Source organism: Poecilia latipinna, unplaced genomic scaffold (assembly GCF_001443285.1).
Source record: "Poecilia latipinna isolate Pla-1442-1.1 unplaced genomic scaffold, P_latipinna-1.0 Scaffold863, whole genome shotgun sequence".
NCBI classification, from domain to species: Eukaryota; Metazoa; Chordata; class Actinopteri; order Cyprinodontiformes; family Poeciliidae; genus Poecilia; species Poecilia latipinna.
In genome coordinates this window covers 274,115-295,831 of record NW_015113479.1, presented here as the reverse complement: position 1 = coordinate 295,831, position 21,717 = coordinate 274,115, and the positions used below count along the sequence as shown (strand labels likewise).

The window sequence follows — 21,717 nt, the reverse complement described above, 5'->3', positions numbered from 1 at the left end:
ACAGGTGACCCAGAGAGAAAGGTGCACTGCGAGTCTTTCTAAAACATGTTAAGCCTTGACCTCAGAATGGAACAGTCCACCGAATGTCTCTGGTGGTCTGGTGGCTTTGGCTAAAATGACCCGTCTTCCCTGAAGGGGAAGGAAGATGTTCTCTAAGAGTCACCGGCTGAAGCGGATCAATACCAGACTTAACTGTTTTCCTTACTGTCTCAGTTCCTGTAAAGCGCCGTCTTTACTTCATAAGATTAGTTCAATTTCAGGCTAATTCAACCTGTATTTGATCAAAGCTGAAAGCCTCAAGTTTTATTCTCCTATCCACTGATTGCCTTGTATCAGTAACAATATAGTTAGATTTTCTTCCCTGTTACTTAGCCTTTAAAAATATATTACTCAAATTCTTTTTGAGCAATTCTTTTGTATTGGTTTATTCTAGATAAACTCCACTTCTTTAACAGAGCTAAGAAATGTTATCATTTAATGCTAGATTTGTCTTAGCTTGTTCAGTTTTTTCTCAGATACACTATGACACTGTGAGTCAGGCCAGATTCAGATTCAACACTTACATCAAATTTCCCACAACAATGTCCCAACCAACATGGGACAGCTAGCTAAAAGTTTGTGCTAACTTTAAAGCACTAATAATAAACATTTGTTCTCCTAACATTATGGCTAAAGCACTATACCAACACACTGCTAGCCGTGCTCACCAATACTCAGGAGCAACTTGGGACAGCTAGCTAAAAAGTTAGTTGTGCTAACCCTTAAACACTGATCATAAACATTAGTTCTGCTAACACTAAAGTGCTATACCATCACAGTATTTAGCAAAAGCTAATGCTAAAACACTGAAGCACTAAATTTAACCATAGTGCATGCATTAGGCTACAACATGGTATATCAACCTCAGCAGAATCAAATTTGTCATCACACACCTACCTGTAAGTTTAGATGAAGGGAGGAGAAAATGTAACTTTTCAGGCCTTATAAAAAAAAAAAAAACTTCCCCTTGGAGGGCAAGTTCAAAATAAGCCACAGCAGGCAAAATCTGCCATCTCATTCTTGACACTGTGACCTGAATAGGTATTTTTAGCTCATGGTTGCTGTACGTAGGCAGTGATGAAAGTAAATGGGCCAATGCAATGATTCCGTCTGACACTCTCAAAAATTCCTTCCTGTTTTCTCTGAGTTATGCCTCCGTGAAGTTACACCTCAGTCGGTACGGAAAGGTCATTTAATGCCTGCTGGTTTCCATCTCAACACTTGCTTTCTGTCAGCATGCAGTGATTTATGAGTCAGCTTTGAGCTCCTTGTTCTGGGTAGTTTAACTGAACGTGTTATCAAAGCTGGTGAGAAAACCTGTCAGGAGGTTTTCCTCTCAAACACAAAGACTCTTTGTCATCCATTAGATCCAGACACGGATGATTATACAACAAACACATTCGATGAGTTTTCAAAATGGAAGGTAAAACGACTCAAATGTAAACATACAAGCTAAAGAATATTAGGATACTTTAATATTTAAATGTCCCTTAGCAAGATGCAGAGAAACTACAGATTCTTTTGTTGAATTGCACACATTTTTAATATAGTTAAGGTCATGGTCATTCCAGAGTGTTAATGTTTCAGAACCAGCGCTGATGTGTGTTTGGGGTCATTGCCTTACCGGAACATCCTATTTTATCCAAGCTTTGTCTCGCTACCTGGCCATTTGAATTTGGAGCTACTCTCCATTTCTTTTTTATATTCCTTCCTCTTTGTGTGAGGTACCATTACCGGCTGCACTGACTGGCCGGTCACCTGAACAAAGAAACAACAAACAAGCAGGCAGGGAAGAATGTGAATGTTTTGTTTGGGAAACCCAGCAGCTGATTTTATTTTGGCCTGACTGGAGCGTTGGAAAGCAGATACATACTTTCCTATCTGCTATGGCCTGGAAGAGAGCCACCATATGAAGTTATTAACTTTGTTCTTTTGTGACATCAGTCTCATTGTTAGTAAGTGGTTGAAAGCTCTGTAGATTGTTAAATTACACAGAGTGAACTGCTTTGTTTACCCTCTGTTGATGATGCATGCTTGGTTGCCTGTACTGGTGGAACTGGATGTTTATGGCTCCAAGATTGTGAACATATTACTTACTGAAAATTTGCATTAATGTTTATCATGTTATTCTTGTCTTAACAAGACATTGTGTGTGTTGTATAAATCCTTTACCCATGAAAAGGAACAGCTCCAATGCATTTTTATAAAGGCCAAAAATAAATAATGATGAGTCCAGGTAAAGTCCTGACTGGCATTGCAAATATTTTACACTAACCTCTACTATTATTCCATCTTTTCCCACATTTCTCATATTAAAAACTCCAGAGCCTGAAGTGGTCTTGTGGCACAGCAGAGGATAAAAGGGTTTTTGGATGTCTGTGTATGTTTAGGTGCCACAGAGCAGTGAAGGATGCTGAGGTGCCACAATGCAAAAGTCTACTCTTAGACTTTCCCAGCAGCTTTTGTCAGCCCTGGGTATCACACAGCACCACACATTTCATTGTCTGCTTGGTGACTGTCCTGCATATCTTCTCCTTTGCAGTGTCATTCCTTCACACTCCCTCCTGTGTGTTCCTGCAGCCCTGTCTCCTCCGTACTATTTTTAATCTCCTCATTTGTGTCTTATTTTTGTCCCTTTTGCCACTTTCCACCCTGGTTTCTCTAACATAGACAATAGAACATAGAAAAAGAAGAAAACAATATCGTCTTGTAATTCTAGGGTATGTCCTAGAATTTTTCTGAGAAAAGTCAACTAATTTTATTTGTGTGTGTGTGTGTGTGTGTGTGTGTGTGTGTGTGTGTGTGTGTGTGTGTGGGTGTGTAGTGTGACCCAAAACCAGTTGAGCATTTGTCTATGGAGATATTCTATCAGCTTTATTCAGTCAACAGTAGCTGCGGTTGAGATTTTGAAAATAAATTCTCGTGATGGAAATGCCGCTTTTGAAAAAACTCGTTTCTTTGATAAAAAAGTTTGGATGAGGTGATTTCTTTGGCTGCGTCAACATTGGTTGTTTTCCCAAAAAAGTTAACGGAAACACTCTTTTCACATCACACAAGTCACATGATCAACAACCAGATGTTACCACTGGCGCAGACCACGAAGAAGATAACAGGAAGTCGTTGTAGGAGGATGATGGTATAGCATGTTTTTATCGCATGTAGAATTTTTTTCCTGTGTGATTTTAATTGCGTTTCTTACTTAATGGAAACACAGCAATTGTGAAATTGTGTTTTTTCACTTTGCGCACATTTTTAATGGAAATGCAGCTACTGTCTGCCTCACACAGAGACAGATAGCCATGTCCCTGACTTTACAACTGATCAAAAATGAACAGCTAATCTAATTCAACCAAACTAATGAAATATAATCTAATATGTTTGGAAAGTTTGAGAAAACACTGAACACTCAGACACAAACTTATGCAAGCAGAGGAAATCTCTGGGATCTTCCTAGCTGAAGGTCAACAAGTTCACCTTTCCAAATCAGGCAAAGTCTCCAAGAGTTTTCAGTTCACTAAAACATCTAACAAACAAAATCCCACAACATGAAGAACACTGACATCAAAACATCCAAACACGTACAGTATGCTGCAAGAAGAAAACCAATGTTGTATGATGATGGTTCTCTAAAGTACAGAGACTCAATGTTTTTACTACTTTGATTTTGATGAGATGATTACATTTAAGACACGACTAAGAAAAACCTAAAGTAGGCTTTTTTTCTTTTTTTTTTAAGGTGGTGGTAGAGTTATAGATTTGAATAAAATTATCTGAAATTTATCAGATGAAAAATTATTGACAGGTTGGAGGGAGGTTAGGTAAAGCTTTCATCCTATTAATTAAAAATAGAAAATACAAATAACTTCCAAAGTAAATGCCATCACTGATGTGGTCCAAATGTGGTGGTACTGTCACTCTGAACAGAACAAACAGTGGGACGTTTGTTGAAGACTTGATGAAACCTATTCTATCAACTGGATTTCCTTTACCCTTTGATTATTATTAAAAATCCATGCAACATAAAAAACTATCCAAACATCAGTGTCTCCCACATTTTGCTTTTAATATATTTGTTTATTTATATATAGCTGCAAGATATTTAGGCCTGTGAAGATAACAAATTTCTGGATAAACTGTTCCTGAAGTTATTGCAATAAAGGAAAATATTGTTGTTTTGAGACTATTTTTAAGTAATATGATGGTAATGGCAAAATAATAATGCAAGAGCACATTCTGACAGATCATTAAACATTTAACACTGGAACTGGAAGACTTTTTAAAATATACAAAATAAACAAAACAAATAAAATGAATTTTGAAGTCTTTGTAAACAAAATTGTCCCTCAAAATAAGGACTAGTTCAGACTAAAGCACAAAACTCAAAGACTTTTACCATCCAGTTTTTGGTAGAAAGAGACAAAAAAAAAGGAGATAAAGGATAAATCATGTCAACGGATCAATTCATCATATGATCATGTGATTAATTGATTTATTGATTTTTGTGGCAGGCCTAATAATATTCTATGACTTCAACATTTATGATATAGAATATTGGTCTTCGGTTCCGTGGCCGACTGGATTGACCCCAATTTGTGGTTTTTAAAAGTTACAATCTTCAGTAGACAATTTGAAAACTATGCTAAAGTAATCATCATCTCCTTCTCAGGGGGAAGTGAAAGTGGAGGAACCAGGCAGCTGCTGTCCAGTCTGCAGGAAACAGTTCACAGGTCAGTGCAACATGCAGGACGTTAGCGCTGTGTCTGGATTCGTGGATCAACTCTTTGGGAGTTTATACGGATTGGGACACAGAACAAAGCAGATGATGCTAATGTGAAGCAAACTGTTCTGACAAGCACATATTGAAACAGCCTTAATGGTGATGGCCTCCAAAGCACGTCAGTGGATGTGAATGCTCCATTCTTCATTTTCTAAAAGGGTAAAAACTGAGTGCTGCAGTCCCCAATTAGTGAGAGATTACATTACTTAGCCTACAGTGGGGCTTTAATCTGTCTCCCTGTGGAAGAAATGTCACATGCTGGGAGGGCAGGGCAATGTCACCGTGCTCTCTGCCCTTCCTTCCCCTCATATCATCCCTCTGTTTTTTTTTTATGCAGAAACTAAACGATTTTGTTCTTTTGCTGCGTTTCCTCGTCTCTCTGTGTCTTCTCCACTGTCCTCATCCTCGTCTCTGTTTCCACCAGGTGAGCCTGGGGCGGAGTGCAGGCGCTACGTCGAGGTCCGGAACATCACCAAGGGAGACTGTCGACTTGACAACGTGGAGGTCAGCTTCTGCAGGGGACGCTGTCTGTCCTGGACTGATGTCATCATGGAGGTATGGGCAGATGAGATGAAGACACATTCGCGTATTTTGACAATCTTTCTGTCTGAACAAGTGACTTTCATACGACTGAAATTTTATATTATTTAAATGTTATATACTGGTGAAACCTGCTATAACGTCAAATTTCTCCATTTGTCTGTAAAGCTTGATCCACCTCAAGGTTCTTTAGTGTGCTTTTATAAAATAAAACAAAGTTTAACACATACATTTTTCTAAATACTCTCCCAAGTTCAAACTAAGTTATCTGCTCAACTTAGAACCTTCACATGTCTTCAAAACAAAGGTTCATGATTCATTAATGGATAGATGAGCCATGGGAAATGCATGTACTTATCTTGTTTTTCCTTTCTCCTTGATTTTGTCTTTTCATCCTTTTAAAACAGCAAACTCATCACTATGGTGACACCAATCTTCCTTGGCATCCACACATTCATTGTTGTGGAAAAAAGAAATAAAATAATGTCAGTTACTCCAGGGAGATGAGTAAAAATAAACATCAGCTCTGCCTGATCTCCATGGCAACCAGGAATTTGAAATGGTGACTAGGCAGCACAGAAAAGTTTTATTTTCATTCACCAAGGGCTGACCTGTTGTCTGGATTGAGGATGTTTTAATTGGACCATTAAATGGACAACATAAGTAAAAGAACGTGTTGTTACGGTTTGTCTTTCGATTTACTAAAACATTGAGTGGTTATTGTTCATTTTAAACAATTAAGTTTGACATTAATTTTGCCCTTTTCAGCTGACTCAAATTAGATGCCAGCCTTTGCTATTTGTTATGTTCCATCCTTGTCTGAGATTTAGTATCCACCCTGTTTATTGAGTCAGCCACAATCACCTGGTGCTAAAACTGGCATAAACTAAAACACCCCATCCTCACAGTTAAACACTGATTTTCACACCATTGATCCCAGTATATATGCACTATACAGTATGGGTGAGCATTAAAAGCTGTTGACAGACTTTTAACATATGACAGGACTCGAGGTTGTTGTTTTTATTGTGTCTTGCTGTAAAATTAAATGCCCACTGGGACATAAATAAAGTTTGACATGTTTCTATTTAGCTTATTTAGTTTATCTATCTATGGAACTATCTAGCTTAGCCATCTTTCAATCTAACTAGCTAGCTTTGATGTTTGCAGGTCTCTGGAGCACAACGTGAAGCTCAAACGTCATTCAAAACTTAAAAGCCACATTTGGAAACATGGTTTCTCAGGCCTTTGCCCAGACTATGGGGATTGAAGAGATAATAAATAAATAAATAAATAAATATATATATATATATATATATATATATATATATATATATAGAGAGAGAGAGAGAGAGAAAGAGAGAGAGAGAGAGCGCCATATTATTCTTGTGGTTAAAAGTCCTTTCATCTGGTAAATGTACAAATGTTTCGTAATATTATCACCACTTTTAGACTTAGGAGAAAATGAATTGTCCGCCACATGGGTGACATAACTACTTCCAGAACTGGCCCGTATTTGGCATGGACAGATCTGGCCCATGTGTTGCATGCCATGTGTGAACCGTGCCATCATTGCCAGACCTGGTGGCCTGGGTGTGATTGACATCCAGTTTGCCGTGCCAAAGGTTTGCCAGATGTGCCAGCAGAATGCCAGATCCGGGCCAGGTCGGTCTGCTACATGGGTAGCTATGTAGCTTATCTATCTAGCTAACTATTTCTTTCCATCTAGCTAGTGATATAGTTTATCTATCTTTCTATCCATCTACATCTGTGTCTGTCTAAATTTGCTCTATTTCTTAATGTTTAAACGATACTAAAACACATTTTCACTTATGCCACCATTCATGGCAAGAAAAGCTAACATGATAGCACTTTTAGCTACAAAACAAGGGTCCTCTGTTTCAGTCTGGTTCTCATTTTACTACCTTCTTCCTCTCTTTACTGTTGCTTTTCTCCCTCCTCTCCACATGCAGGAGCCCCACCTCCGCTCAGAGTGCGAGTGCTGCAGCTACAAGCTGGACCTGGTGAAACCGGTCCGCTTCCTCAACCTGCATTGCGTGAGCGGAGAAAGTGAGCAGGTCTTCCTACCAGTCATTACCAGCTGCGAGTGCACCAGCTGCCACGGTGAGGAACACTGGGCCGGGGGATTTGCATATCTGTCTCTCATGTCAGTATGAAAATGAGGCATATGCTAAGACTTTACACAAAAGACAGATGAGTGCACAGTGCTGACTTGTAGCCAACTACATGCTTTTCAAACAAAGTGAAAGGTCAGAGATTTTCTCCTATAGACCATTGTTCTTCATAAAGCCACATTAATTATGCCTTTTCCTCATCTTTTTGAAGAAAGAGAAATGAAAGCTGTTACATAAAAAAAACATTTTTGTCATGGGAAGTTATATAGAAACTGTTGACAGAATAATTTCCTACATAATTTAACTTGAGTATTACATTTACTTGAGGGAATCTAAATTAAAAGGTGAACAAAAAAGTTTATTTATTTCAGTAATTCAAATTCTAATAATTCAAATAATAGCTTCAGCTAAAAACAAAAATCTAATTTTAAAATAATACATAAGAATTGAGAGTGTTATTTTCAATTAATTAATAGTAGAATTAAACATGTAAAAGAAAAATTCAACCCGTTCTCTATTTTATTTTTATTTTCTGCACACAAATGTCCCCAGCTGGAATTATGTGTTGTGTTTCTGGTACATCTGTAAATCTGACGCACAAGTGACATCTGCAAACAATGATGGATGACAAAGCTGCTTCTCTTTGTCCACAGGGGGCTCATCATTGTTCATGAACGATCTGAGATGCTGGAAAAGCCTATTGTTGTGTTCAAGTTATGCTAAAAGGAGTTAGCCTGTCAGTGAAGCTACTCAAGCCTAAAACAGCATATCAGTGGTAAACATGTAGCAGTAGCTCAGACGTCCCTGAAGCTAACATCCACAGTCCACACTTCTAAAGATGATCCATGAACGACCAGGAGTTCCTGAATCTATGATTTCTTATCAGCTCTGACATCAGAATGGATCACCATCATTAGTGGTTTGGCTCAGACATTCATATCTAGAAAAATGAGTAAATTTGTTTTATGAATACATTAATTTATCTGTTAATAAAACCCATTTATACATATAAAAAATCTCAGAGAAAAATGTAAAAAGAATCTGACAGTCCACAAAGTTACTGTCAGATTGCCACATGAAGAAGCTAGGTAAAATGTGATTTAAATGAAAAGGCTACAATATTGATTTTTCTTTTTCAAACTTTTCAAATACTTAATTACTTCTCAATAATTATATAACTCCACTCATGTTCAGTCCAATTATCCAGTCAGTGACTCTGGGCTCAAACATAAACATGCAGCCACTGGCATTTTCATATATGTAGTAGATGCACATCCACTGAAGTCTCGGTTAAACAGGTGTTAGCCTTTCATGCTCATGAATAATGAAAGCAGAGCTCCGACCTCTGAAGGAGTTGCATGTTAAACCATTAATCAACCTGGTTAATTGCGTTAGTTAATTGGAAAGCATCACCCACCACCTCCCACAGCTACTCTGCTGCACACATTACGCCTGACAGCTCCACTTTTAGGGACAATCCGTCTCTAATGCACACACACACACACCCATGCACACACACATGCAAAAATGAGAGCACATGTACAGCTCTGGAAAAAATTAAGAGACCAGTTAAAATGATCAGTTTCTCTGATTTTATTCTTTATGTTTGAGTAAAATGAACATTGTTCTTTTATTCTGAACTACTGACATGTCTCTGAAATTCCAAGCAGAAATTGGAATTAGTATTTATTTGCAGTAAATGAAAAATGGTTTCAGACCTCAAATAATGCAAAGAAAATAAGTTCATGTTCATTTAGAAACAACAATACTAATGTTTGAACTCAGGAAGAGTTCAGAAATGAATAATTGGTGGAAAAACCAGGAGGTTTTCAATGAGGTTCAGTGCAGTGGGCTCTTAACTTTTCCAGAGCTGTAGATGCACACACACACACACACACACACACACACACACACACACACACACACACACACACACACACACACACAAAACACACATCATTTGAAACATAAAATCTAACTGACCTCTGTAGATTCTTACCAAAACACAGAACCTGTAGGAAGTCATGTTTGTTATAATCTGTAGGACGGAAATGTTTTTTTTTTATTTTGTTTTTTGTTTTGTTTTGTGTGAAGCAGCAAAGCCAGCCTGCATCACTTCCCTGTTTCCTCTCTTCACAGGAGGCGACGTGTCCAAACGCTGAGCTGAGTTTGTGGCTCGAGTGTGTGTGCGTGTGTGTGTGTGGATGAGTGTGTGTCAGGTAGAGTGGGAACAGTCTGAACCCCACGCTGAGTGAAGCAGCATTCTGACAGCCAGCTCTGTGATAAATGGATGTTTCCTGGATGAGCAGATGGATGGACAGACGAGTGAAAGCGGCTCTTGAAGGACACACTGCGCCACGTAGTTTCAAGTTCTGCAGCTTCTTCTTCCTGTACAGTCTTTTTCTACTGAGTGTTTATAGTTTGATCCAAGTATAACCTGTTTACGCATTAAGAGATGTTTCATGAGTATCTTATGTCTGCTGCCAGTATTCTTGTTTCCAACTGTTGAGTTTATCAATAAAAAATGCTTATTCTGGAAGTTATTCTCCCTGTCGTTTGTTTTTCATTGATAGTCATGACTAGTCACTGACATGAGGAAATGAAGTGAATGACTCAGCATTTTCTCATTAGTGTGTCATGGAGCTGTGATGGATTGTAGAGGTGAAGAACACAGATGACAGGAAGCAGGTAGAATCTAAAGACGAGAAAATTCCAAGAAAAAAATAAGAATAAACTAAAAGCAAAGTAGAACAAGAGGAAACCTTCATGATGGAAAAAGAGCAGGTAGTAATAGGAGGATCTGACCAATGAGAAGCCTGATATGTTCATAACAAAACAGCCTTTTTTTCTTAAGTGAGTCTAAACTTTTCCTGCTTTTCATAAATTTGAATTTGCCTTACTCCATTCATCCTAACAGAACTGGTTTAACTGAGTTCACAAACTGCCTTGTTCACACACAGACCTTTAAGCTCCAACTACAAATTTTCCATAGAACTGAGATCAGGGTTTCATGGCGACTGCTGCCAAACATTCACTTTTTTATTTAATTTATTTAGTTTTTGTTCTTTGGCCTCTTTGTAACTAATTTGTTGATGTTCTAGGTTGGAATCTTTCTACATTTTGAAAGCTTCCTGTGTCCCCAACCTTCAACTTTCTGGCTAATGTCTTGATATTCTACTTCAAAATGTCTACATATGTTTTATTGTTCCATCTATAATGTGAAGTGCACCTATCCCTCACGTAGCGCAGCACCTGTACTTCACCTCACACACTTCGCTGTAGGATTTGTCAGTGTGTCAGCCTGCTGGTCCGAGGTAACAGAAACTGTGTCGATGCTCATTAAATCATTTTCGTTGGTTGTCTTTGGATTCAGGAGCAACGTAACGTTACTGAGTGACATTTGAAGCTGACTGGAAGCAGAGTGAACCCAACCAACAGGCTGAACATAAACCATGGTGTCATCAGCATACATTTTTATAAAACATGCTCTGAGCAGCTCGGTGATATGTTCACGTTTAGACTTTTATTATCATCATGTCTTTGTTTATTCCCTCTTATCTTACTGGTTCAGTTCATTCTTGTTTGTGTTTCATGTTTCTTTCCATTTACTGTTTCTATAGGTTTATTTCTCATTCTCTTTACTTTACTTCCCTCTCAGCTGTTAATCATTTGCCTCTACCTGCTCCCTTCCCCAGCTGCAACCACTCACCTGTAATTAGCTCTTCTGGTACCTTTTGTCAGTGTTTTAGCTCTCTTTTATCTTTCCTCACACTAGATCCATCAGTCTGCTGCACTCTTACATTTTGGTGCTCCTGTTATTCTTTTCAGCTCATGCAGGGTGTCCAAAGTGTGGCTCGAGGGCCATCTGTGGCCCCTTGGCTGTTTCTGTATGGCCAGGCTGAACATACGGTCGCTCATACGGATAGAGCGACCGTATGTTTTCTACGCTCCTTCACCCTTACGTACCGGGGGCGGGGGGGAGACGCCGATTTATGTTTTCACATCCACTGAATAATATGTAGTTGTGCCCCAGGTCAAAGCTATTGCTGACACCATATTGACAAAACGGCCGTCATGTCCCTGGTTTAAACCTAGATTTTAGAAGCACTAGATAAGAGAGTCTTTAGCAATAAATAAAAACAAAATCCATAATTTCTCTTTCTGCATCATAGATTTTTTTTTTTTTTTTTTTTTTTTTTTTACACGGTCCTTAAAAGGCCAAGAACAAAATACATCAGTTTCCTGTCTGAGTCCCACTTCTTTTTTCTCCATGCAGGTTCAACATAATCTGCTGTTTATGTTCTCCACTTATTAAAGTTGGCAGCTTAAAGAAGTTTTATGTGAAAGTGAAATGTAGCAAGAGCACATCAAGGATCTGTGGTGACCGTTACTCATGTGTGCAGACAGTGTGAACAAAAAACAAGCGTTACAGCCTTGGATCCGTCCATTCTTTGAAAATAAACCATATTTTTCTTTTGCTCCTCGTTTTCTCTCTCCTCCTCCATCCTTCCCTCCCTGCTTTTCTCTTTTCCAGACTAAATAAGGGAGTTGGAAGGAGGGGAAGCTGTCCGGCCGGCTCCCGGCTTTTCGCCGCTCTGCCGCTCGGTGTAACAGGATCACCAACTGATGCATTTTTAATACGCACCAAAATGTCACACTTTGATGGATGGTCTTTCTGCCTGTTCGTCATGTCCCGCCGGTCTTTCCGAGTCCGATCACAGCTTAAAAACAGAATAAACAGAAGGAATAGTCTGAGATGCGGTCGGTGTGAGTTTAACATCTCAGTGAGACACAATGTGAACTGAAGGGAACGCAGAACCGTTTCATTCTGTGGAGGAGAGATCCACAGAACACCTTCTAAAACACACACACACACACACACACACACACACACACACACACACACACACACACACACACACACACACATGCGCCTCATCCAAACGCACAGCAATAATTTCCCGCTTTACTTGAACGCATCATCTCCAGCATGACGGAAGGGGGGAACCCCGGCGGTGTGACGTAGCTGAGCAGGCTGAGTGGTGAGTCCCCGTCCAGCCCCCGAAGAAAGCAGGTTGCAGACGCGCCGCAGCCGCACTTCCACAAAACCCGCAATAAAACCACAAAAAAATCTGGCGCAACGGAGGAGACGCTTTGTTTTTGCGCAGGTGCTTTATTTTTTTTTCCTTCATTTTCGTAAACGATAAAAACCTTCTTTTTTTCCCTTCTACATTTGAGAGCATGCATGGCACAGAGCGGAGCAGGGCAGTACAATAGAGGGGAGAAACCGGGGAGGTGGCTGTGCGTAAACTGCTTTTTATTTTGCTGCTTTAAGAAAGAAGGCAGGTGACGCTGCGGAACACCTGGTAACCTCAGGCGTCCGTCTCCAACCTGCTGCTGCAGGTAGTGGAGGAGGAATCCGTCCTATCGGATCTGCCTGGCGCCGCCCCGGGCCTCCAGTCCCACCTGAGGCGGCTCCAGATCGGCCTCTTTCATAGGATTTTCTATCACGAGAATCATTCCAAAAGCTGCATAATGACATGCGAAGGCGGTTATTTTTAAACCATTCAATTGAATTCCTGTTGTTTTGTTTTGGGGCCTGAGATGTCATCAGGACAGGTGAGCGCGCGCGTGGTTTCCTTCCTGTCCATCACCAAAGGTGTGTGATGGGCTCCGCTCTGATGCGCAAAGGGTTAAAAAAAAGAGGCGCAGCTAGACGCCAGGGGAGCTGAAGTCATCCGGCAGCGCGCACAGCGAGGAGGAGGAGAGATCCACAGAACACCTTCTAAAACACACACACAAACACATACACACACACACACACACACACACACACACACACATGCAGGACGATTCAAGCTGTCGACCTGCGCGCAGCTGTTTTCCTTTAATGATCACTCCGCTCTTTTTTCCCCCTCTGCAGCCAAACACCAGGAGCTTCAGAGGCAAAACAAAGAGAAGAAAGAGGAGGTGGAGTGAGTGAGTGAGTGAGTGAGAGAGAAATAAATAGAAACGCTCAGCCCAGCGCCTCCAACTATGGCTCCAACGGTGATCATCAGAGAACTCGCCCAGTCCGCCTCCAAGCAGCGGGCTGACGCGCAGGATGAGCGCCGCGCTGCGCTCCTCCGGGTGTGAGAGAAGCATCGGCGGACCAGAGACGGACAGCCGCCCGGGTCCCAGCCTGGAGGCTGGAAGCCGCTCGATCCTCCGCGCATTACAGCGCGCCTCCTTTCCAGAACTCTCTTGTTTTTTTTTTTTTTTGTCTTTTTTTTTCTATATATTTTTTTTTTACTCCCAAACCCTTCAGGAGTCAGAGCCCACCTGAACACCCGGGAAACTTTGCCCCCCTTCGCCTCCCATCCTGATCTGCTTTCAGTGTGGAGGGGAGCGCAGTGAGCATCGCGCGCTCAGCGGGGCTTGAAGAGCCAAACTCGGTGTGATCTTATCCAAAGAACCCGGAAAGTCTTTAAAAGTCCCGGCGGCCACCGCAGCGAAGATGCCGGTCCGGAGGGGCCATGTGGCCCCGCAGAACACCTTCCTGGATACTATCATCAGGAAATTTGACAGTCAAAGTAAGAGCAGAGTTTTCTTCTTCTTCTTTTCCTCACGAAAACACAGAGCTAATAATTTATTTGGTTGTTTCAACATGCTGTTGGCTGATAGCGGCTCTGATGAGGCTCCACTGGAGAGGAATCACTTATAAATCGATTAAGATTGACATTAACATGTTAAAAAAGTCATAAATAAACAAAATAAAAAAATCACTTTTCCTTTAGAGTTAACAATTTAAAACCATTTAAAATTATTGCAGCGCAAATACATTTAATTAATAATAAATAAAATAAGTGAATTCATGGATAAGAACGGAAACATCCTGATTTTGTAAAACGGTTTTCACAATAATTGCACCTTGAATTCCTCACAGATCTAATCAGTTGATGTGTTGATCGGGTTCAGTGACTGATGGAGCCTCATGTTGAGCTCTTTCTCACAGCCAACTTTACAATGGATTAAAACAGGTGTGTGTGTGTGTGTGTGTCTGAGCTTAAGCAGAAATCCTCTGGGTGCGTGGCTGCTTCTCTTCAGCCCGCTGGACTCTTGTTGTCTTGTGTTTACCTGATCCCAGCAGTTTATGTTCGGCTTCTCTGGATGAAACGCTCATTTCCGGTCACTGATTTATTGGACCTCACTTGGTAAAGTTTATTGCTTTAAGTTTTCCGCCCTGACGCGTTAAAGTCATCTGGGCTGCCTGTGGGTTTCCCTTCCTCAACGTTCCCACTTTGCGCCACAGTTTTAGCTGCAGCTCATGTAAAGCATCAGTTGAATAAATGTCTTTGTTGTGCTTAATAATCTTTTCCATTTTGACAACATATATGTGACCTTGTGTAGAGCCTTAGTTTGTTTCAACCAGTCAACTTTTAACTGCAGACTCGTTTGCAAATTTGGATTTGTACATGGAAATGTTTCACAATGACATGTTGCATATATTTCCCTGTACTCGTTCTTAAAAAAAACTGTCTACTTAGATTAGACTTCTTGTTTTGGTTCTTGGACTGATAGAAATAAACTGTTAGAATTTTAAATTCATGTCATTTTTAACAGACAGAAGACACTTAAAGAACTTATTTCAATTTCAACCAAATTTTACTGACTTTGATCAATTATTTATATTTACTTCAAAAATTTGTGTTGCTCTGACTCCCTTGCAATAACTAACATGTTTAATTAAAAACAAGTAAGGCACTTTTAAAAATGCTTCTGAGACACTATGACAACAAAATTCAATTTAAGGCTAGAGTTATCAAAATTAATAGAGTTTGCACCTGGAATGCTTTAATGCTGCCTGGTTACTGATCACTGATCAGTTTGACTGGATGGAGCTGCTGTCCAACATTCACCTGAACAGTTCAGGGCGAAATGAAAATACGAGAAACATTTTGAATTGGCTCAGCAAGGTTGCATTTAATGTTAATTTTCTTGAATCTACCCTGGGTCAAAATTACACTTGCCGAATATACATACATTCCATCTTCATATATTTGGATAAATGTCCCTAAGTTATTGCGTTCCTGAATCCAGATTTGATGTGCCTGAGATCATGGTTCTGTTGGAACATCCATCTGGCTCTCATGATATGAAGTTGAAATTCTCTCTCTTATTATTCCAACTAATAGAATCAATGTCTTATTTTTAATGGAGGCAAAACATCCCCACATTATGATGCTACCACTACCATGTTTGACAGCAGAAACATGGACAAATAATATGGTAATTTAATTAAATTTTATTTTTACTGTTTTTGAGCTGAGAAATTACACATAAATATAACACTTTGATATTTTGTTTAGTCTTAATTTAATGTTAATGCAAAGGAAAAAATGTTGAATGAGTCCAAATATATAAGAAACAATTTTTCAGACGGTATTCAGATGATGACGTTCAGTATTTAGTATCAGTTTTGACCCAAAGCCGCTGTTGAGTGTCATGTTACCGTCTTTACTGATAGTTAAAGAAGCAATCTGCTGAACATTAAAATGCTACCGGGCACAGATTCAATTATTTCTGCCTCATTAATTGCATGAAACACGTTTATGTAACAGACTTTTTTTTTTTTTTTTTTTTTACATTTTCTTTTCTTCGCCTTGACAAAAAGATCTATAACAGGGATGGGCAATCCTGGTCCTGGAGGACCGGTGTACTGTCCCTGGTCCAACACACTTGAATCCAATAGAGTCAAGTTCTCCAGAGTCCTGCTAACGACCTCATTATATGACTCAGGTGTGTTGAAGTAGAGACACACCTAAAAGTTGCAGGAGGCCGGCCCTCCAGGCCTGGAGTTGCCCACCCCTGATCTATAAGCTCCAGTTGGAGACAAAGGGGGAGCTGCTTACTTTGCAGAAAGTCCCCGGAGGCGTGGAGGTAAAGGTTGTCTCCGTTTCGGCGTTCACAGGTGTCACCCCTCTTCACGTTCCTGTGGCGTGGATGCAAATTATTCATGTTGTTTCCGTCTCTGGACGTGTGAGCGGAGGGTGAACGTGCTGCAGCGGGCCCCGGAGGCACGTTTCCTCCATTAGCTCGGCTCATGAAGAAGATGAGGTCAATGAGGGCGGCGGCGTGAAGGAGGAGAAAGTGAAGCGGGCGCATCAATAAAAGCACATCTAACACAAGTTTTCATGGCCAGGGTCGACGATGTCATGGTCCTCGGATGAAATATGTGTGATTTGACTGGGACATCTCCAGAAGGAGCCTCCTTTGTGAACATGGTTGTACTCTAGCAGCTCAGTGGTTGAACTGTTTAGATTCTGGAGCAATAAGGTGACGTTTCCCTGCGCTAATCAAAGCCGGAGAGCTTTCAACAAGGCGTCACGAGTGACGAGCGTTCCTTCTGTTTCTTCAGAGCTGCTGCATGAGTGCAGTCAAGTTGAATAATTCACATTAATCCTGCTGTGTTAATATTTCCTTCATACTGAGCGTGGATAACTCTGCAAAGGTGAGCATTTTCTGCTGCTCACCGGAACACTGTGGAGCCGCTGAACTGTGATCAGATTTTCAGCAAGAAGGTTTCTGTGTAACAGGTTATTGCTTATTGAGAGCGCCGCATTTAATACATCCTGTTTCCAGAAAGAATATTTTGGGGAAAAATAGACAAAAGTAGTCAATGTGACTTGAGGCAAGTTATGACACACCAGTCAATATCGCAGGTCTGGCCTGGTCATTACATTCTTGCTCCATTCAACATGATTTTAGCCTCCCTTCATTGCTCTGTTTGGGATTTTTCCCATTGGCTTGAATTCCTCCTGTCGATTTTCTACCAGGCCAATCAGCGACCAGAAGAAGAAGTTGTGAATGATGACATAGATTTTCTGCACTGTTTTAGAGTTGTTGTCTGCCTGTAGTTTTAGCAATGGCCGTGTTCGTTCTGAATATTTTGGATTTTACCAAGCTAGCCCAAGTCGTCACTGTTGCCCAATGTCACCTCAGTGTCCATCGTTCAGGGCTTGATCTCCCCATTCGGTTCTTAAGGAACTTGTGTGATGAGGTGACCATTGCTTGCCTTCCTCCACCCAACTGGAGAAATTTGTGCGTGTGAATTTTTGAGCTTATAGAAGTGCGCATGCCGGCTTGCGATATGATGCGAGAAAGCTTTTGTCACTGACATCTCTACACTGTCCCTTGTGTCGGGTTCACCCTGAGTGGTGGAGACCTTCGCCTGTTGCTATCATTTGTTGCTGCCCATGTGTTGAGGCCATTTCATGGGGTGTGCCACTGTGGAGGGGCTTCCCTGTAGCTTCTTCATAAGCCATGGGTCAACCCCTGGGGATTTGAATACACATATCTGGGTATTCAAATCTCTTCACAGTGTCAAGGTGGAGGTCAAGCAATTCTGAGGTCATTGTTCTCAACCACAGAAAGATGGACTGTTCTTTCAACAGGCAATGACTGAAAAGGTCAAGTATCTAGTTGTTCATGAGAACGGAGTGAAACACCAACAGGCTTCATCTACTGTGTTGCAGGTGTTTGCTCTGTAATGAACTGAGCCATAAAGACTAAACTAACCTGACTAGAAACGACTTAAATGAGATTAAAACTAGATTAAAATCTGCTGCCAAAATTATTGCGTCATTTTGTGCAACCTTCTCAAGGAAAATATTTTCATCACTCAAACCATAGCTTAATGTTACTTAAAGGTCCAGTGGAGTTTTTCGTCGTTTCCAAATGAGACAAAAAAAAAGTAACTTAAATGTCAAGTTTTTAATTAGAGCATGCTTAGACTGTGAAGTCGGCCATGTGTTTTAACAGGAGGCTGTGCTGCTGAACGTGTGTCGTTTCAGTTCCTCTCAGGAAGAGATGTACGATGGACTTTAAAGGTCCTTTTTCTCAGTGATCACTCACTTCCCAGGCAGATGGCTCATCGTGGAGCAATGAGCTGCACAGAAATAAATAAGAAGCACAGCTATCCCCTGGTCTGAATCGTATCTATTTCTAATTAAAAGAAAAAAAAGTCAGGAAGTAGAGCTTCCAGACTGAAGTTTATTTATTGATTCCCATATCAATGTTGTGAATCTAGTCATGGTTCAGGTAACAAGACTTTCCAACAATGTATTTTCAATGCATTACAAAGCAGCCTCTACATGTTGGACCATGTGTTGATGTTGTGGTGAAGTCAGTCGGTGCACAGAGATACCCTCACTGCTTTAACCCCAAACCCCTACAGACATCTGTGTAGACAGTACGCTTAAGGGTGATTGGTAAAATTGATTGGCAACCAGTTACATTGATCTTGGGGATATTGCTAGTGTGTCCTTTTGTTGGCTCTGTGATGAGTTGGTCAGCCTGCCACCATATTTCCTTTATCAAATGGATTCCACCCCCAATGAGACCCTCAGTGTGAAAGGGGAGCTGATGAAGTGCCTCCTTAGAGGAAAAATGATCATGACAATAAGAAAAACTCAGAGCACATCACCAACTAAACAGTTAATGTATCCAATGGTTCAGAAAACGTCTGCGGTCCAAAAGGTCATGTAGCATTTATTCAACTTTTACAGCATTGTTGTGAGATGTGTCATAATTCTGATGCGGTAAATCCGGATGAGTGGAATGATAAAGAAATTATAAAAGAGGTATGTGTCTATTGGTTCTGACCACACATCCAAACAGACTTCTTTACATAAGTTGCAGTCAACAGTTGTGTTTCCATTACAAATGTGCGCAAAACGTTGTTAATATTCCAATAATGTTGAAAAACACAATGTCAGAGTGGAGTTGAGGTGTTGCACTGACCTATTAAATAAGAAACACAATTAAAATCACACATGATTAAGTTTGTTCATGTGATAAGTTATTAAAACCATGCAGTGCCATTATACTCCCACTACTTCCTGTTATCTTCTTCTTTGTGGTTTGCGCCAGTGGCAACATCCAGTTGTTGCTCGTGACTTTTGTGATGCAAAAAAAAACTGTTCTTATTGTTGTTTTGATTCACCCAAAAAACACACGTCATCCTAATATGAAAACTTTCTAAGGAAATATGAGCTTTTTAAAAACTGGCCTGTTTCCATTCAGCAAATTTATTTTAGAAATGTCAAATTTCGTAACAAAGTGACTCAGCAATTAATTCAGTCCAGCAGGTTAAATATATACTTGTGATCTGCTCAATGCTCAGCCCTTAAAATGTATGGACTAGGCTCTAAAGTATGGTGGATGGCAGGAAACTAACCAACTAACTAGACTAGATGAGGCATAGTGGTGTTTCCTTTGGGGTGGATGAAGTACTCCTGCTGGAATAGAGTTGTTTATATGTTTGGCTGTTTTTTTGTTTGTTTTTTTTTGTTTTTTTTTAGAGTATGTGTTTAAGTCAGGGGTGGGCAATCCTGGTCCTGGAGGGCTGGTGTCCTGCAACTCCAGATGTCTCCCAGGTCCAACACACCTGGATCACCTCCTAAGTGCAGTCAAGTTCTCCAGAGTCTTGCTAATGACCTCTTTATTTGACTCAGGTGTGTTGAAGTAGAGATGTACCTAAAAGTTGCAGGAGACCGGAGACAGGAGTTACCCACCCCTGGTTTAAATGATGACAGGTTAGTGTGTGAATCTCTCTCATACTTCTCCTGCTTGTCGTTGTGTGATGACCACGGTGCCGGTCCTCAGGCCCAACACGGCCCAAACACTCCTGATCAGATTTCCTGCTCCGCTGTGACCAGAGGCCAGGCTCTGTGTTGCTCCACGGAGCTGCTGCGTTCTGGGGCGTCGCTCGCTGTGGGGGTACCATTTGTTTGAACGTGTGCTCATTTGTAAGCAGGCCTGACACGGAATGCATAATGAATGTGGGTTGTTTACTTCTGGTAGTTTTCGGTTTGCTCCGGATTCTCCGCGATGAAAACAACAATGGTTGTAATTAGATATCACTGTTTGAAAGCTAAAACTGGCTGGAGAAGGACAGGAATAGCCTTCCATGTTTCCAGCTCAGCATTGTATATGTTCTATAGACTGACCTGAGAGTGTCTCTGTTTACTGTCCACCGATCCTCTGTGCAGGTATCCCTCTCTGCTCGCTGTACTGCGATCCCGAAGTCTGAAACCTATGCCACTCTATACTGATTAGACCGTCTCTGCGCCGGATTTAGCAGCTCGCCCGACCTCAGGGGGGGAGATGCAAGGATCTTTCGGGGTCGTGTCTTGTTGCCTTGTTCGCTGCTCCTCAGAGAAAGCTTTTGCCCAATTACAAGCCTCGAAGTCGCCATCCTCGAGGGATGATGCTACCATTCTGTAGCTGAAGTGCAAATACTTTATCTCCATAGCAACTGCCCCGCTGCTTCTCCACCGACGCACCCGTCCACCCTCCTGCGCACACACACGCACACACACGTATACATGCACAGGAAACGGCAGGAAAAGGTAGAGGTGTAATGTTTCTTCGGCAGCTGCAGGTGATTTGACTTTCTTTAGAGATCCATCTCGGTATTGAATATTCTCCCTGCAAACCCGTGTCCCTGGGCTGCAGCTGAGCGACCTTTTTCACAGCGCAAATATTGGCCTGTCACTGCTGGGGAGGCAAAGGTGAAGCAAATTTAGTTAACAATGGCTCAGCTCCATTAGAAACGCCCATTAGCTACAACAGTGAGCGAGGCTGTGCAATCTTTTAAAGTCTGGTTCAGCTGCTGCACCGACAGACAAAGTTAAAAAGAAAGAACCACGTACATGGAGACTGATTTGAAAAAGTAATGATGGTGGCTAGAATGACGTACATCTTGTTGATGTTGTTGTTTAGTTCTTGAAAAGTTAATCTAGCTCATCTAAACTCAGATTTTAGTTCCTTCTTGAAAGGAAGCATTCATAATTCTCCAGCTTGATGGTAACTATGCTGTGGAATTATGGATACATGAAAATGGATGGGGGTGATGGTGGCAGGAGTTTCCCTGAACCCGGTGGGCTGCCGGTTTGATCGTTGTCCTTCACCTGATCTGACACGACCATCTCAGGAAGTCTGTGCGCTTATTTTGTCGAAATACACAATCGTTTCAAAGTATTTGAAAAACTGATGTATAACTTTAAAAGAGGCTCAACATTCCTCCTTTTTTATTTTGTGTAGGAGTTCTTTTGAAATTACTACTAAATTCTCCTAATATTGTGGCTTAATGTCATATGACTTCATTCTCATATTATTACTATTTCTTGTAATATTATGACTGTTTTCAAAATTATTATTTTATTGATATATATATATATATAT

At 40.8% G+C, this 21,717-nt stretch overlaps 2 protein-coding genes across 2 annotated transcripts in view; both read left to right on the top strand.

Moving 5' to 3' along the window:
* LOC106956997 (SCO-spondin-like) overlaps nucleotides 1-10,032 on the top strand; it is a 42,088-nt gene extending 32,056 nt beyond the window's left edge. The window contains exons 49-52 of the mRNA XM_015048161.1: nucleotides 4,706-4,766; nucleotides 5,241-5,371; nucleotides 7,330-7,480; nucleotides 9,631-10,032. Of these exons, the coding sequence (XP_014903647.1) occupies nucleotides 4,706-4,766; nucleotides 5,241-5,371; nucleotides 7,330-7,480; nucleotides 9,631-9,653 (366 nt within the window). The 3' untranslated portion in view covers nucleotides 9,654-10,032. The remainder of the gene's footprint in view (nucleotides 1-4,705; nucleotides 4,767-5,240; nucleotides 5,372-7,329; nucleotides 7,481-9,630) is intronic.
* Nucleotides 10,033-12,676: 2,644 nt separating this feature from the next.
* kcnh2b (potassium voltage-gated channel, subfamily H (eag-related), member 2b) overlaps nucleotides 12,677-21,717 on the top strand; it is a 254,225-nt gene continuing 245,184 nt past the window's right edge. The window contains exons 1-2 of the mRNA XM_015048160.1: nucleotides 12,677-13,110; nucleotides 13,415-14,063. Coding sequence (XP_014903646.1) covers nucleotides 13,988-14,063 — 76 coding nt within the window. The 5' untranslated portion in view covers nucleotides 12,677-13,110; nucleotides 13,415-13,987. The remainder of the gene's footprint in view (nucleotides 13,111-13,414; nucleotides 14,064-21,717) is intronic.